Source organism: Cajanus cajan, chromosome 5, assembly GCF_000230855.2.
Source record: "Cajanus cajan strain Asha chromosome 5, NIPB_CcT2T_4, whole genome shotgun sequence".
NCBI lineage: Eukaryota > Viridiplantae > Streptophyta > Magnoliopsida > Fabales > Fabaceae > Cajanus > Cajanus cajan.
The window spans coordinates 20,691,672-20,708,108 of record NC_138521.1 but is presented as its reverse complement, the minus strand read 5'-3'; the positions used below and the strand labels follow the sequence as shown (position 1 = coordinate 20,708,108).

Sequence of the window (16,437 nt, the reverse complement as noted above, 5' to 3'; positions counted from 1 at the left end):
ACTCACTGCTAGCCAGAAGTGGCTGATAAGAATATACTAGCGCGGGTGAGTGAAGCTAGCCAACCAGGAGTGGTTGAGAATACCCATGACCAGGAGTGGCTGTGACCGGGATGGTCTAGAATACTCAGGGCCTGGAGAGGTCGAGAATACTTGGACCAAGAGTGGTTCTGACCTGGGTGGTCCATAATACTCAATGCTAGCCTGAAGAGGCTGATAAGAAGATACGTGTTGATGAGTGAAGTCAACGAGCCAGAAGTGGTCGACAATACTTTTGTATTAAATTGTTTATCTAGTGGAACCCTTCAGTTGAAGGAGACTGGACGTAGCTCAGTTGAGCGAACCAGTATAAAAATGATTGCACTGTTTTATTTATATTTTAGATGCAAACTCTTCTTAATTGACAAATCATGTTCAAAAAGGAAAATGCAAGAGCTTTAGTCATTATTGTTATATGAACCATTTTCCTTCAGCAGACGATAAATCTTTCAAACGCAATGACCTTGTGTTAAGTAAATTCTACCTAACCGTCTGGTATCTAAAAGTGCATTGGACGAAGAACATTATTCTTGCGAAAAGGATTTAAAATTCCTTCTTATTCACACACACATATTCAACCCCCTTCTATGTGTTTCATGTCTAACTTCACTAAAATCAAATAGTCAATTTTTGGAAAACTAAAAATATATTTAATTCAAATATTATATATATATATATATATATATATATATAAGATTAATATATGTGATTAGGGTATCGTTCAATGAGAATGATATCCTAAATTTATTTCAATCTAAATAAATATCTTAAAAAAATTCATTGAAAAATAACTCATAAAAGCATTTTCATTCATTATTAGGATTTAGATTTATAATTAATATTCACAAGCTAAATATATATTATATAGCACTAAAATTTATAATAAATTTTATATAAAAATGAAAATTAGTTTAAATATATGAGTTATATTTAAAATTTATATAAATAGATATTTTTAAATATATAAATTATATTTTTATATTTATGATAAATAATTTATGTTGTAACACAATATTATTTTTATTTATTGATAATTTATTTTAAAATATTAATTTTTTTGTCTATGGATAAAAAAATATTAAAATTTAATTATTAAATAATTATGATAAATAAAAAATGAATTAGATAAGAAATTAAAAGAATCCCTCAAGACTCTCTTATTAAAGAAAAATCCCTAAAACCTCTCTCGTGCAAAATAAAAGTCCGTATTTAATATATAGAGATTGATAAACATTAGTTTAAATATATAAATCATATTTAAAATTTGATTGACAGAATCTTTTAAACATGTAAATTAAACTTAAATATGATTTTAGTCCCTCAAATTTAGGATAATTTTTTTTTTGATTTCTTAAATTTAAAATTGTTGTTTTTAGTTGTTATAATTTTAGAAATCTTATATTAGTCCATCAAGTCATCAATAACATATATGAAAATAACAAATTGAGACAATTATGCTATATCAGTTGGATTTAATATGATATTTTAAATAAGTAAATTTTATGCGACAATATTTGATGAATTTCTTAATAAAATTTGAGTATAAAGACTAAAATAAGAGTTTTTTAAAAAAATTTCAGGAACCAAAATAACTTGTTTTAAATTTGAAGGATTACAAAAAAGTTTATTTTAAATTTTAGGGACTAAAGCCATATTTAAGCTTATAAATTATATTTTAGATTTATGGTAAATAATTTATATTGTAGGCCAATATTATTTTATTTATTGATAATTTATTTTAAAAATATTAAAATTTAATTCATTAATAGTTGTGATAAATAAAATTCAAATTTGATAAGTTAAAATACTTTGTCAAAACCCTCTCCTTGAAGGAAAATTCCTAAAAATACTTTCTATCAAGATAGAAGTTCATGTTTAACATATAGGAGTTGATATAGGAAGAGATAAATTACTTATAATAATATTTTGTTATTATCATTTTATCTAATATAATTTAAAAATTTTCACATTAGAACCTTATTTTAATTAATTTTTCATTAAGCACTTATAAAAAATATATACAAAGAAAAAATTAAGTAAGCTTCTGTCAAACACTAAAATTTTCTTTCATAAAATCTCTCTTTTAATTAATGTAAATTTTATTAGTTTTTAAATTATGTATAAATTAATTTTAACTTATAGGATAATATAAGTTTAATTCATTTTTGCTCCTTATATAATTTTTTTTCCTTAAGTGCTTATCCAAACAAATTCTAAACTTGTAATGCATCTTATATTCAGGTCTCGTACGTCCTCCAACTCAACCCTCTATGTGATTGTTTGAAACCACATTATAGATCAAATAACTATAAATGTTAATGGAAGTGCCACAACTAATTTAGCGAGAACAAGCTTTAAGGTGTTAACTTGTTATTTACATTGTAGCATCTAAATGAAATATTGTTACGACAATATGAAAAATACTTTTATCTTGTATGGTGAACTCATAACACTATTTCATGATATTAAGCTTTATTAGAAAAAAATTATATGAATGTGATTTGTTATTTAGTTTTGAAAAATAGTTGAGATAGTCAAGAGAGAATCAAAAAATAAATCAAGGTTAAGAATAAAAATTGTTAAGAATAAAAGATGATCTTGGATCTCTCAAGATTTGGAATTTTAATCTTAACAAATGAAATGTTTTTACAAAAGAAAATGTCTTAAAAAATAATTACCAGACGAAGTGTAAGACGCAAATCATCTATAAGATAATGTGAATAAAATAAGGTATATAATTTGTCTCATATACATTAAATGTTCATTATTTATCAAGATTGACGATAAAATTCATCTGAATGTTATATTCCTTAATAGATCGACCTAGAAAATTATCTTGAAATTCACAAATCTGTTAAAAAGAATAAATTTGTTGTTGCTGCTTTCTGTAGACATTGCTTTTACAAACTCTGTTTGGTATGGAAAAGATGATAAGTAACTTTCTTAATCATATAAGAGGTATCATTTAATTTGGTGAGATGCATTTAATGCTTGCATTAAATGAGTTAACAATCACCTCTGATTACAAGGAATGACTTTGAAGACAAATGAAACAAACTTATGAATTAAACTCAAAGTGTTGCAACGGTCATCTTTTCCAAAGTTACTATATAAGAAGATTTGAAGTTTAAAAAGAAAAAAAAAATATACACAAAGTGACACACTCTGTAAATTATACTTGTATATAAATTTCATTCTTTCTTGTACTAATAAACACATTACATTATATTGGTTGTATAACATCTAAGTGGGACAAAACAATACCTTTGTAACCTTTATAACCATTGTTGTAAGGTTAAGTCTAGAAAAGTTTGTTTATAAAAGAATACTCGGTTGTTGAGCTTGGAGGGATTTGTCTAAAAAAGAATATTTGATTATTAAACCTGAAGAGACTTGTTGTGAAAAAATACTTGAATACTTGCTTAAAGAGATAAGTCAAAGAATCACTAGTACAAAAATGACTTTTAAAATCGAGATTTTAAAATCGGTCATCAGGTAGCCGATTTTAAAAGTGACGTGGTGACAATTTTGTAAATAATGGAATTACTTTTAAAATCGGCTACGTTATGACCGATTTTAAAAGTCTTTGACCCTACTTGAAGAGCCGATTTTAAAAGTGCTACTATCAAATAGCCAAATTTAAAAGTATCACTTTTAAAATCGGCTATTTAAGAACCGATTTTGTATGTAATTTTTAAAATCAGTTCTTAAATAGCCGATTTTAAAAGTAGCACTTTTAAAATCGGCTATTGAACAGCCAATTTTAAAAGTAGCATCAGAGACTTAATCTGCTATCTACGCTCCCATTCTCCCTCTAGCTCCATTCTCTACTCTTTGGCTTTAATAGTTCATATATTCTCCTCTTTACTCTCTCGGGCTCTCATCTAAAGTGTGCAGCTTCTCATTTTCTCGGAAGATTACAACATCAAGGTAACATTCTCTTCTCATGTCTCTTATTTCGTTGTTGCTGGGTGATTTTTGAGTCTGGAACGACCCGTTCTGCTTGTAGAATGGCCCGTACTGCTTGTAGAGCGGCCCGTACTCCAAGCAGAACGGGCCGTTCTGCAAAAAAAAATAGCCCGTTCTGCATATCTGTATAGACTTAAAGGAAAATTAAATGGATCTATGTGTGAAGTGCTGTTTCCGGCCGAGGTGTTGTTTCCTTTTGTGTAGTCTCGCGTGCACGCAAAGTATTTGATAAAAAGGAGAAAATAATTGTGCATTTTTTTTTGTATGTGTGCGTGTTGTGCTTCTTAAATTTATCCGGTGGATGGGTTTCTATTTTTATGATTCACTCTTGCAATCCATTTATGCCAGGTGTTCTTGTGTTGCTGGTAACAAAATGGATGGAAGTGTTGAGGCTTTAAATGAGGAGTTGAGAATCAACAGAGTTGAGTCGTTGCCCGAGGATTTTGATGCAACTGCTGTAATCATAGATCCCGTGCCTGCTACAGTTGCAGACATAGGCATTGTCAAGGAGAAAGCAGATGACGAGGTTACTGGGGATCGAGAAGCTCATATGGCAAGTGTGTTGGCCAGATAAAAAGAGCTTTGACTGAAAGGATAAAGCATCATTTAGGTTTGACAATATTTGCTTGTTTAATCTTGTTGTGTTGTATGCGGGAAGTCAACAAAATTATTCAGATCATGATACTGCTTTTATTTCTTCCCTTAGGATTTTGCATAATTGTTATGCTGCATTGGTTGTGTCAACCCAAGTTACCTAACTCAGCACCAACACTTACCAATTAGCATTGCACTTGTTCTTCATTGGCTAGCTACGAGTTATGTTTATAGTTTTACTCATTTTGTAGTTTAGGATGCATCATAATTTGTAAGTTATTACTTTGATTACATATATGGTTGACATTTACCAACTCTTGTCATTTGTATGTAATGTGGTCTATTAAAAACATATGAATTTTCTGGTATTTTATTAATTTGCAGGTTTTGTTCAGGGATCCTCCTAAAATAAGTCAAATATTTAAAAAATATTAACCACTTTTAACATTGGTCATGCCATGACCGATTTTAAAAGTTTCACTTTTAACATCGGTCACTGTTGACTGATTTTAAAAGTCTCACTTTTAACATCGGTCAGCAACCGATGTTAAAAGTCTCACTTTTTAAAATCGGCTCTTTTAAAATCGATCAGAGAACCGATTTTAAAAGTAAAAAATGACTGATTTTAAAAGTGTTTTTTCCACTAGTGAATACCTAGGGTTGAGCCAAAAGTGACTTATTGAAAGAATACTTGTATCTTTGTTTAAAAATAGTGAAACTTAATCTGATTGGATTGAAAATTAAAAATAGTTTTGGTGATTGAGATGAACCAATTTAAAAATACAGTGTTTGCATTTGACTTCTCTTCGCACTTCAACTTACTAGCAATATTAATTCATAGCAAAAAAGTAGTTTTTAATAATTCAACTTCTCTTCTAGTGTATGTATTTTCTTTGCAAAAATATTAAATAATATTTTTTTAAAAAATATTTAGTGTGCATTGATATATAAAAAATTAAATAAGAATTTAATATTAGTGTTATATTAATAAAAACTATTCCTAGGCTTAATTTATGTAAATAATAATAAAATTTATTTAATTTAAAATATTTATTTGCTTATTATTATTATTTTAAAAAAAAATTTAAATCTTATTATTTTAAAAACTAAATAAATATGTGAATGAATAAAAGAAATTATTTTCATTAACTAAATAATTTAAGATTATTGTTTTACAAGGTATTCACGAGAAAAGAATTCTTTAATCAAATTAAAATTCACACCACTGGAGACAACTTAGAGGTGGGAGGTGGAAGTAGTATGTATGGGATTTTAAGTTCATGTCTTATTGTTATCATTACAATTCCTATAGATAAGAAAACTAAAATTCACTTTCTGTAAATTTAATAAATGATTTTTCAAGGGAGTTGGAAAAAAAAAATTTTCCCTCGTGTTTTAAAGACGCATTTGTAAGAAAATACATCTCTCACTAAATTAGAATTTTACTTTATAACTTCACTAAAAAGAATTGCAATGGAATTATTCACTCATTAAATAATTAACTAATTTTGCGAGAGAATTGCGAGAAAAAATAAAATAGCCATAATCCTTATTAATTGGCAAGAGATTTGTGACAAATATTTTCCCACGCTAATTAGCAACACATTAGCAAAGAAAAGTTTGTCTCATTACTCTCTCTAGTTAGCGAGGGATTTGTGAGATAATTTTCCCTCATTAAATTCTCTTACCAATCCACAATTTTCTTGTTGTAGTGTTAATATATTTAATTCTCATAATTTAAATGATGATAGTGCCCAAAAGCTTAATTAATCCATAGTTTTTGATCACCAACTCGTATTCACAGAAGATGATTATATATTAAACCATTTTATTTGAACAATTACATAAACGAGAACTTATGTTTTAGCAATAAATTCCCCTTACATGATAGTAGGGATGACAAACATACCCGTACCCGCAGATAATATCCGAATTCGTCCCGACTTTGACGGGGAATACCCGGTTTGACCGGGTACGGGTACGGGTACGGGTAAAACCCGATATATTAAATCGGGTACGGGTACGGGTATGTACTTACCCGCCCCGCCCCGTACCCGTACCTGTACCCGTACCTGTCCTCGTTCTCATTTTTAATTTAATACTCACTTTCAACTTAATTATATTAAAAAAAATTAATTTTTTTTATGTGTAATTATTTATTATAATATAAGATAAAAAAATAACTTAATTATAATTATAATATAATAAAAAAATAATTTAAAAATATATTTTTTCTTACAAAAAATAAAAATAAAAAAATTGACAGGTACGGGTACGGGTATACCCGATACCCGACAAGGACGGGGATGGGAATGAAAATCCATACCCGACGGGTATGGGGACGGGGATGGATTTAACTCGAGGGGACGGGGACGGGTATCATGAAACCCGTACCCGACCCGCCCTATTGCCATCGGATTATTAGAGGCCCTTTATTACATACGATATATTGATCTCAAAGTAATTTGGTTAAAATGGCCTTTGATTGTTGCAATCCAAGTTGTCCCCGGGGCTGATTCTAAACATTTCGCAGTACCTATTATAGAAGCCGACCCGACTTTGGACCCGAGGATCCGGCCCGCACCCACATTCAAGCCCACCGTTGATTATGTTGGTGATGACACCGTATCCGGGGACCCGACCCGCTGATGTGTCAGCACTAGATGGCGTCCATGTTCTTGTAATCACATCATGGCATGATGGCTTGTTTCCCTGTGGAGTCATCCAAAACCATATGGCTGTCCTGAATGACACAATCGGGTTTGTAGCTACTTGATCCGGGTCGTTTAACAAATTTAGGTTAAGTGCTCTACCAGCTTGCCCGTAGTTGTAGTTGCTGTTAAAAATAAAGGGCCATGACATCTCCCATTCATATGCTACAATACAATACATAATTCATCACAAATATATGCTACAATATAAATTCTCACAAATGTACCACTCCACGTATATATATATATATATATATATATACTTGATTTGATTCCTTATGTGTAATTATAATGAGAGAAATTACCCATTTCAATTTTTTATTTAATATTTTATTATGTTATAATTTTACAGTACTTATGTCAAGTAGATGATTATAAACATTATATAGACATTATTTGAAATTAATAAATAAACAAAATAGAAATTGAATCTTTCACCTTTTATTAAATTAAACTTGTATTATAAACATTTTTTCACTCCACATCTCATAAGTCTTAAAATTGTATTTCCACACTTTTATTTAATAACTACTATAATACAAGAAAGTGATTGAAATGTAATATATATATATATATATATATATATATATATATATATATATATAAATATATATATATATAAATGAAACATATAACTTAATAATGAGAGAAAAATTCTTTAAAACACTTTAATTTATAAGGGTACCGTAGTAATAATTAATCTAATTAATAAATGATAGATAAATAAATACAGATAAGTTCAACATCCGATGCTTGATGCATTAGTCCTTACTGAGTGAGTTGAATTGGTCCTCGGCCATAGTATCTTTTACCAGGAGCACATGGCCATTGGGGTTGTCCATCGCAGTAAACTGCTTGGTTTTGTTCATTCACAAAGCAATATCCCCACGCGCATGGACCATCTGGTGCAGTTGCCCACCCTCCTGCATGCACAAATTAAATTTATGTACTTTCAACTTATTTATTAACCTATAAAATCGTACATAATCTTCAAGTATATTCTTATATTCGAGTCTTGTGAATGAAAAAAATTCTTAGTTAACCTGTTGTTTCATGAGAAGTTTGACCTAAAAAGGCAGCAATCTCCCTCCTGCGGGTGGTGTCATCACCAGTAGTGGCAAAGGCAGGGAAAGAGCGAGCAGCAGCAATGAAAGCATCGTAGGTGTAGAAGTCACGTGCGGGGCACGCAGCATCGTTTCGGTGTTTGAGCATTTCGTCGAATTGAGCACGGGTAATGAGGGTGGTAATATCTGATCCACCACTAGGTGGTGGTAATAACAACCACAATTTCATGTTACCCATTTTGGATCGTGTCACTGAATCATCGTATGTTTATGTTTCATGATTTATAGTTGAGCTATCTTAATTTTGTCTTCTTTTTTTCAAAACTGGCTGCTCCTGCTTCTTCTTACTGTCTTAATTATTAAGTTGACACTGTAATATTAATTTAGTTGACGCCCTGCGTTGCCGAAGGCCGCGGGTACAGTTACGTGCTTTGTAGAACACCACCTGCGTTACCAATGTCAAATGTTAAAATCCAGAGAAAATAATGTAGAAATCGATTCGAAAAGAAAAATACAATTTTGATATAATGAAAGAAAATAAGAATTTTTACATTCTGTTGAAAGACAAGCAAATTACACTCCCAAATAACCATAAAATTCCTCCCCTCGAGCAAAGAAAAGGAAAGAAGTTTTGCAAATACTATAATATGTATGGCTATTGTGAGGTTAGCGGAAATACACACAGAAGGGGAGTTGAATGTGCGTGTTCGGATTCGAAGGTAAATTTTAGAGTTATTTTGCAAGAATACTTTTGGTTGGAAAATTTAAGCAGATTTTTCTGTCTAATGATTTCTTTTTCAACAAAACTGATTTCCAACATAAGAGTTTAAGTAAACTAGTTTTCCGTCTGGAAAACGTTATCGTCTAGTAAAGTAATTTTTAACAAGGTCAAGTATGTTTTCGTCCAAATCTTTGTTGAAAAACGAAATACAACAAGAGCAAAGTAAGTAATACTGAAAAGTGAGGAGAATGCACAAACAGTTATACTGGTTCACTCAATTTGAGCTATGTCCAGTTTCCTTCCGCAGAAGGGTTTCACTAATCACAAAGGATTACAAGTATTCTCAGCCACTTCTGGCTCGTCAACTAGACGCTAGTATTCTTAACCACTTCTGGTTCTCCAAGTATTCTTGACCACTCCTGGCCTGTTGGCTTCACTCACCAACGCTAGTATTCTTAACTACTTCTGGTTCGCAAGTATTCTTTCTACCGGCCTCTTCAGGCTTTACAGTAGTTATAGGTTTTGAGTGTGTGTATAACTCTCACAGAGAGGATAGGATAATTTCTACAATCACTAAGGTGCGTAACCTTATTTTTTTAGAGGTAAGTGTCTGAGTGTTTGGTTACTCTCGTAGAGAGGATGAACTATTGGCAACACTCACTAAGATAAGCTATCTTAGTTTTTACACAGATATTCAGAAAATAGTTGATTCTTCTTGAGATATGTATTACACGTTTTCCTTTTTTTTCTTCTTTGTTCTATATCTCCTTCTTCGTGGTCTTGATACTTATATACTTTTGATAAATCTTCCCGTTGTTTGAATTTTTATTTGTCCGTTGGAGTGTAGCTTTTTGACGTTGCAGATGGAGGCTTCGATCATGTTCCTGCAAATCTTCTCATTTAATGCATTTGATCTTGCATTAAATGTTTGCTTGTATTTGTGGAGTCTCTCTGTGTAGTTGATTTATTTGATTTCTTACTTCAATCATGATCTAGGTATATTTGTACTTTCCTCATCAGTTTAGCTGCTGCGATGCTGTCTTTTTTGAAAAATAGATGTCCTTTCTCTGACACTCAGCTTTGACTTGTGAATGCATGTTTGCCCATTTTTTTTATTCACGTTGATGTCCTCTTGTGTTTCTTGTATAATTTCCTTCAATGTGATTAGTGGACTTCAGACGTGCTTCAATATTCTTGACATCGTCTGGTTACAAGATACTATGTCTGATCTTGACTACCCTTTTCATCTGAGTATGGAAGTGATAACTTCATCTTCTAGTTTATATTGGTTCTTTTTTATGGTCACTTTATGTCGACGTCTTGGCCAATTTTGCGTCTGATGCCTCAAGCTTCTGTTGCTAGACTTTGTATCTTGATTTTATGATGAAATCATGCCTAGGAAGGCAAGGGGTGACATCTTAAAGGAACCAAGAGGAATGGGATAGACATGAAGGTTTGTGCCAGTCAAGGCCCAATGGGCCCGATGGGCTTGGAAGGCCCAAGTTGAGATTCTCATGGGCCATATCTTGTTTTAGCTATTTTCTTATGTCTTGTATATATCATGTTAGTATAGGTTTCTTATATTTTGGCTCTTGTATTTTGGACCATTTAGGATAGCATTTTAGGCCATAGGCTTATTGGGCCTAGTTTTGGGCTTCATGGGCCTTTGGGTTTTGGTACCCAATATTGGGCTCATTTTCAATCTTGTAATTTTTCTTTTCCATTGTATTTGCTTGGCCATTGTATTTAGGCCATTATAATAGGAATTTAGAAGGATTAAGTATTAAAGCATGAATCATAGAATGCTAATTACATTTAAGAGTAATTAGAGTTTCATTTGAGTCACATGTTTTGTGCCAAAGGTGGCAATTAGAATTCTAGAAGGGCTGGCTACACATGGCATGTGCAAGTGGACGTTCAACTTTGAATTCAAATTTGAATTTGAATTCAAATTGGCGCCACTTTTGAGTGCACATGGAATGGCTCCAAAACTCCTTTGATCCGTGGCTTTAAATGCTTGAGACCTTCACTCTTGTAAACACTTTTGATTAATAGAGAATTCTGAGTTTTACTTCAGCCAAATTCTCTCCAAGAGTCACCGAAATCTCACTAACCCTAGCCTTAGGAAAACCTCCATTCCTAAGCTTGAAAGTGAGCTTTCATTTGGATCTTTAGCTTGGATGCTTCCATCCTTAGCTTAGGGATTCTCCTATCACTCCATTCATCTTCTTCCTCCATTTGAATCATGGCAAGCTCAAGGAAAAGGTCTTCATATTCGGAGTAGGTCCAAAGGAGCAAGACTACTTCACTTGCTTCAACCATCACTAGTGGAAAAAAGACTTTTAAAATTGGTTATTTTTTACTTTTAAAATCGGTTCTTTAACTGATCTTAAAAGAGCCAATTTTAAAAGTTAGACTTTTAAAATCGGTTAAACAACCGATTTTAAAAGTTAACTTTTAAAATCGGTTGTTTTATAACCGATTTTAAAAGTCTGGATGTGGAAAAAAAAATTAAACTGGAACGGCCGTTCCAAAACCGAAACGGGCCATTCCAGTCTGATCGAAAGGCCTAAAAGGCCACTTGGAGAACGGCTCGTTCTCCAAGCAGAACGACCCGTGCTGCTAGGAGAACGGCCCGTTCTGCTAGGAGAACAGCCCGTTCTTCTAGGAGAACGACCCGTTCTCCAAGTAGAACGGCCCGTGCTACGAGGAGAACGACCCGTTCTGTTTGGAGAACGGCCCGTTCTCCTTGCATAACGGCCTGTTCTCCTTGCAGAACAGCCCGTTCTCCTTGCAGAACGGCCCGTTCTGCCTGGAGAACGGGTCGTTCTCCTTGCAGAACGGGCCGTTCCAGTTTCGAACACAACTAGATCTACAACACAGAAACGAGAAATCGTGAAAAAACGAAAAGAAACACAAGAAGAACATGAAAAGACGAAAATGAAAACGAAAGAGACAACGAAATTTACCTTATTGGAGACTAAATGAGAGCTTCAGGGAAAGATTAAAGAGAATGAGAATGCAGGGGAATATAAAAGATTTCTGACGATACTTTTAAAATCAGTTCTGGAATAACCGATTTTGTATACTACATACAAAATCGGTTTTGAAATAACTGATTTTAAAAGTAGTACTTTTAAAATCGGTTATAAAAGAACCGATCTTAAACGTGGCACTTTTAAGATCGGTTACAAAATAACCGATTTTAAAAGTTCTTTTAAGATCGGTTATTTTATAACCGATCTTAAAAGTATCACTTTTAAGATCGGTTATAATATAACCGATTTTAAAAGTGCCACTTTTAAAATCGGTTCTTTTATAACCGATCTTAAAAGTACTTTTAAAATCGGTTATTTTATAACCGATCTTAAAAGTACCACTTTTATAACCGATCTTAAAAGTACTTTTAAGATCGGTTAAATTTCAACCGATCTTAAAAGTGTTCATGTTATTTACAAAATTTTCACCGCTTCACTTTTAAGATCGGTTATCTTGTAACCGATCTTAAAACTCCGATTTTAAATCCAATTTTTGCACTAGTGCATAACTCCATCAAGTGGTATCAAGAGCAAGTTTGCTTCCTTGAGCTAAGTAATCCTTTTCCACCGAATTATTTTTGTGTTTTTGTGTTCTCTTATGTCTCTTATTGGTTTTTCTGTTTGGATCTAAATTCTTGTTCAAAAATTTTGAGAGATCCAATTGGTGTGATTGTATTTGAAAATTCGGCAATCACATTGAGTATAGGAATTCTACCTTGTCCGATTTTCAATTTGTTTGAGTCATTTCTTATTTCCTTGATTTGATTCGGCTAGTTCATTGAGTATGCATGTGTTTTGATTTTATTTTTGAATATTAGTTTTTTCAAGTCATGTTTAGTCCTTTAAAATGTCAAAAAATATTCAAGATGTGCTTGTGTTCATATGCTGAAAATTTTTTTGAGTTCTTTTGAGTGTTGGCCGAGACTCATTGTTGATCATATGTGCTTTGCTTGTGTGCTTTTCCCTATACATCTTTGAGTTCATATTCATCATTAGATCATTGATGAATTCCTGGAGTTAGGATTCTCTTATGTACATGAGTTTTCAAATTTCACCTTCCATCTCAAAATAGTGAATCAATCACATTTTCATTGAAATTTTAAGTGATACTTTGTGTTTTAGTGTATTGATTGTATTGGATCCGAATTTGATATGTTTGATTGCTGGAAAACAGAGAAATACAAAGTATATTGACACAAAAGACATTGAAAAAGAAAGCAAAACAAAGAACTAAAAAGGATCCAAACATTTTTCAAATTAGAATACACTAGAACTTGAGTTTTATTTCACTTAAATTACTACTCTAGTAGATCCGGTTCTTGTTTCTTTGATTTGTGAAATTTTTTGAGATAAAAGGCAAATATCTTCTCTGGAAAAGAAATTTGAATTCAAAAAAGCAAAATAATTAAAAATATATATATATAAAGAAAATTATAGCAAGAAAAGCCGAGAAGAACAAAATTAGAAGAAAATACACTTATTTCACAAATAATTGATCTACTAGTTTGGTTTCTCATCTTTGATTGCTTCCAAATTTTTTTTGGTTTTCTTAATCTACTCTAGTGCCTATCTAGGAGAGTTCCTAATTGAGTGCTAGCTTGTTTTGAGTCTTAATTTTTGCTTTAATTCTTTGACTTTCTTTGAGTCTTGTCATAAACACTTATTCCTTCAATTTTTGGTATAAGCTTTCTAAATTGTGCTTTTGTTGCTTGTCTAAGTTTTCTTTTATTAAAATTCTGTGCTGGAAGTGGCCTCAAATCCTTGCTAAAGAACCAAACATTGACTCAACAAGGATAGGAAAGGAGTTTTGAAACAAGGACCTTAAAATTTGACCTAAATTTGGTGACCTAATTAAAACTCCTAAAATTACCTTCACAAGAGTGATCAATCCTTTCCACTTGTGATCAGCCTACTTTCACCTATTTGTTGTGTTCTCTGTGCAGGTTCAAGGAACATCAATGAACCAAGGTTGGTGGTAGATTAAAGCATTCAAACAAGTGATGGAAAAATGTGGCTGAAAATCCATCACTAAAGTGGTCACAAAAACCGTCACAAAAATTTGTTTTAGGATTAGTTTAATTCCTTGGATTTTTCTTGTAAATTCAATCAATTTGTAATAGCTTGGAGGGAGTATTAAGAAGCTGGTCAGGTATATCTAATCCCTTATAGTCACTCACGTGTAGTACTAGTGGAAGTGGCTTGGAAATTTCATATGTTTCAAGCTTCCACTTAGGAAAAAATCCGACTAGTTGATTAATATTTTTTCCTTTGATTTGTTTGTTCTTAGTTTGTTTACTTTGCTTTATTAATTCGACTAGCATGTGTAGAATTCAAATTGTTCACGTCTAGTTGTAATAAAAAAAATATTTGTGAAAATCATCAATCATTAAAATTTTTGTGAAAATTTTTTTGGAATTGAGAATACCACAAGGAAGTTTAGTGATTTCCACTTGAAAAGGCTTGGTTATTAAGTGGCTCTTAGTAGCTCACCTCTCTTGATAGTGCAATTTGTACACTTAGACTTCCAAGTGTTAGTCTTGTTCCTAGAAAAGACCAAAAATATTTTCTTTTTGCATAGCATATAAAATTTCTTTTGTTTAATCATGAGAAAATATTCCTCAAGTGGTAGTGATTCAAGCTCTCCAAAAAGTTTTTCACATCCTACTCAAAGGCTTAAATCACTAACACCTTGGACAAAGCAAGAAGTGTTAAAAAGAGAAAAAGAAAAACTTGAAAGAGAAGCACAACTTGCAATTTTAGAGGAAGAAATTCACATTCTTAAACAAAAGGAAGAAAAAAATTTAGCAAAAGAAAAATTGAGAAAAACAAGAGAAAAAGAAAGAAAAAAGGCATTTCTCTTAGGGAAGAGTAAGGAGGAAAATATCTCCTCTATAGGACTTGTGAGTGAAGAGAGTTGTTCTATAAACCATTTGCAAAATACTCTCTTCATACATCAAGACCTTAACTCTTACCCTTATGCTACCACTAGTCATGAAGTAGAGATTCTAGAACAAAATATTTTAAAGAAAAATGAATCTAAACTTCAAGATGTAGTGAAGAAGGAGTGGACTACATTTAGTTCCACTTCTTTTGCTACTTCCTTGGAGGTGCCCAAGGAAGAAAGCCTCCCCCTCTTTAGGACTCCTTCTACCTTGTAGACCCCTAAAATTGTCCGGGTCGGAAATAAAGCTTGAAGACTCTCGAAGACCAAAGGAAAGTCAGCCGGAAGGACTCCTGGAAGACCCTGGAAGACCCTAGGATGACAATCTGTAGGTTTAGAGGTCTTAGGATAGCAAAAATAAGAAAAGTGGGAGGAATGAAGCTCAATATGGCCTCCCAGAGGTTCACTACGGCCGTATTGAGTATTTTGAACTGCAATACGGCCGCGGCGAACTCAGTACGCCCGTATTGAAGTCTTTGAACTTCAATACGGCCGTACTGAATTCAATACGGCCGTATTGAAGTTCAAAAACTTCAATACGCCCGTATTGACCCCAGGGGCCGTACTGCGCCTCATTCCTATAAATATGACGTCAATTTGACGTCATTGGACACTTTTCCACAGAGTTTTGACTCCCTCCTTGAGTATTCTGGGGTTTTTGAGCAGTGTTCTGCCCTAGAAATCTCTCTGGGAGTCGATCCGACGAAGTTTTGGAATTCCGAGCATTTAGCTTGGAGATTCGAACTTAGTCGAAGGGAAATCTTTTAGATTTCCATAGTAAAAATTATTTTTTAGGAAGGAGCGAGCGAGCTTGTAGAGGGAGGGAGCGCCAAAAAGCCTCCTAAACTTCATTGATATATAAAAAGCACGCTTCAAGAGGTTTCTTCTCTAAAAGTCCCTTCTTTTACCGCTTTCTGATTGTTGCATATTTAAATTTATCATCATGTAGATATTTAATTTACAATCGCTTATAATAAATAGGGGTAATTTAGTAATTTTGAGCTATTATTTAATAAATAATCTGTCATAGGGAACCCGAAAGGGGCGCTGTGGGGTGCTAACACCTTCCCCACGCGTAACCGACTCCCTTACCCGACTCTGGTTGTAATGGCCGAAGTCGATTTTTGAATCGATTGCCTTAAACTTCTTTTTCCAATGTTTTGAGTAAAACATTGGTGGCGACTCCATGAACCCTTCCTTTTTATGAAAACCGCTAATCCATGGAGGGTCCCGCTTGGGATTAACATGGATTGGTGAGCCTTTTAATAAAATTGCTCGTTTGACAAGGTCTCAGTTTGAGAATAAGTCATTCTAGCAATCCATATTTTTAAACAAATAAAAGAGTCCAACCATCCTTCGCGAC

General features: G+C 32.7%; 1 protein-coding gene across 1 annotated transcript; it reads right to left on the bottom strand.

The window, feature by feature from the left end:
* Positions 1-6,783: 6,783 nt before the first annotated feature.
* LOC109788978 (endochitinase-like) lies at positions 6,784-8,547 on the bottom strand. Its single transcript, XM_083074316.1, has 3 exons — positions 8,351-8,547; positions 8,123-8,230; positions 6,784-7,475 (listed from the first exon to the last, which is right to left on the bottom strand). The coding sequence occupies exons 1-3, from the start codon at positions 8,520-8,522 to the stop codon at positions 7,069-7,071; spliced, it is 687 nt and encodes a 228-aa protein (XP_082930442.1). The 5' UTR covers positions 8,523-8,547; the 3' UTR covers positions 6,784-7,068.
* Between the last annotated feature and the right edge of the window lie 7,890 nt (positions 8,548-16,437).

What these genes read in the sequence shown, in the direction of transcription:
- LOC109788978 (XM_083074316.1), bottom strand. Translation starts at nt 8,522, where the DNA reads ATGCTCAAACACCGAAACGATGCTGCGTGCCCCGCACGTGACTTCTAC. An exon ending in TTCTCATGAAACAACAGGTT is followed by an intron (nt 8,231 to 8,350) that starts AACTAAGAATTT and finishes TGCATGCAGGAG; the next exon opens with GGTGGGCAACTGCACCAGAT. An exon ending in CCAATGGCCATGTGCTCCTG is followed by an intron (nt 7,476 to 8,122) that starts GTAAAAGATACT and finishes ATTGTATTGTAG; the next exon opens with CATATGAATGGGAGATGTCA.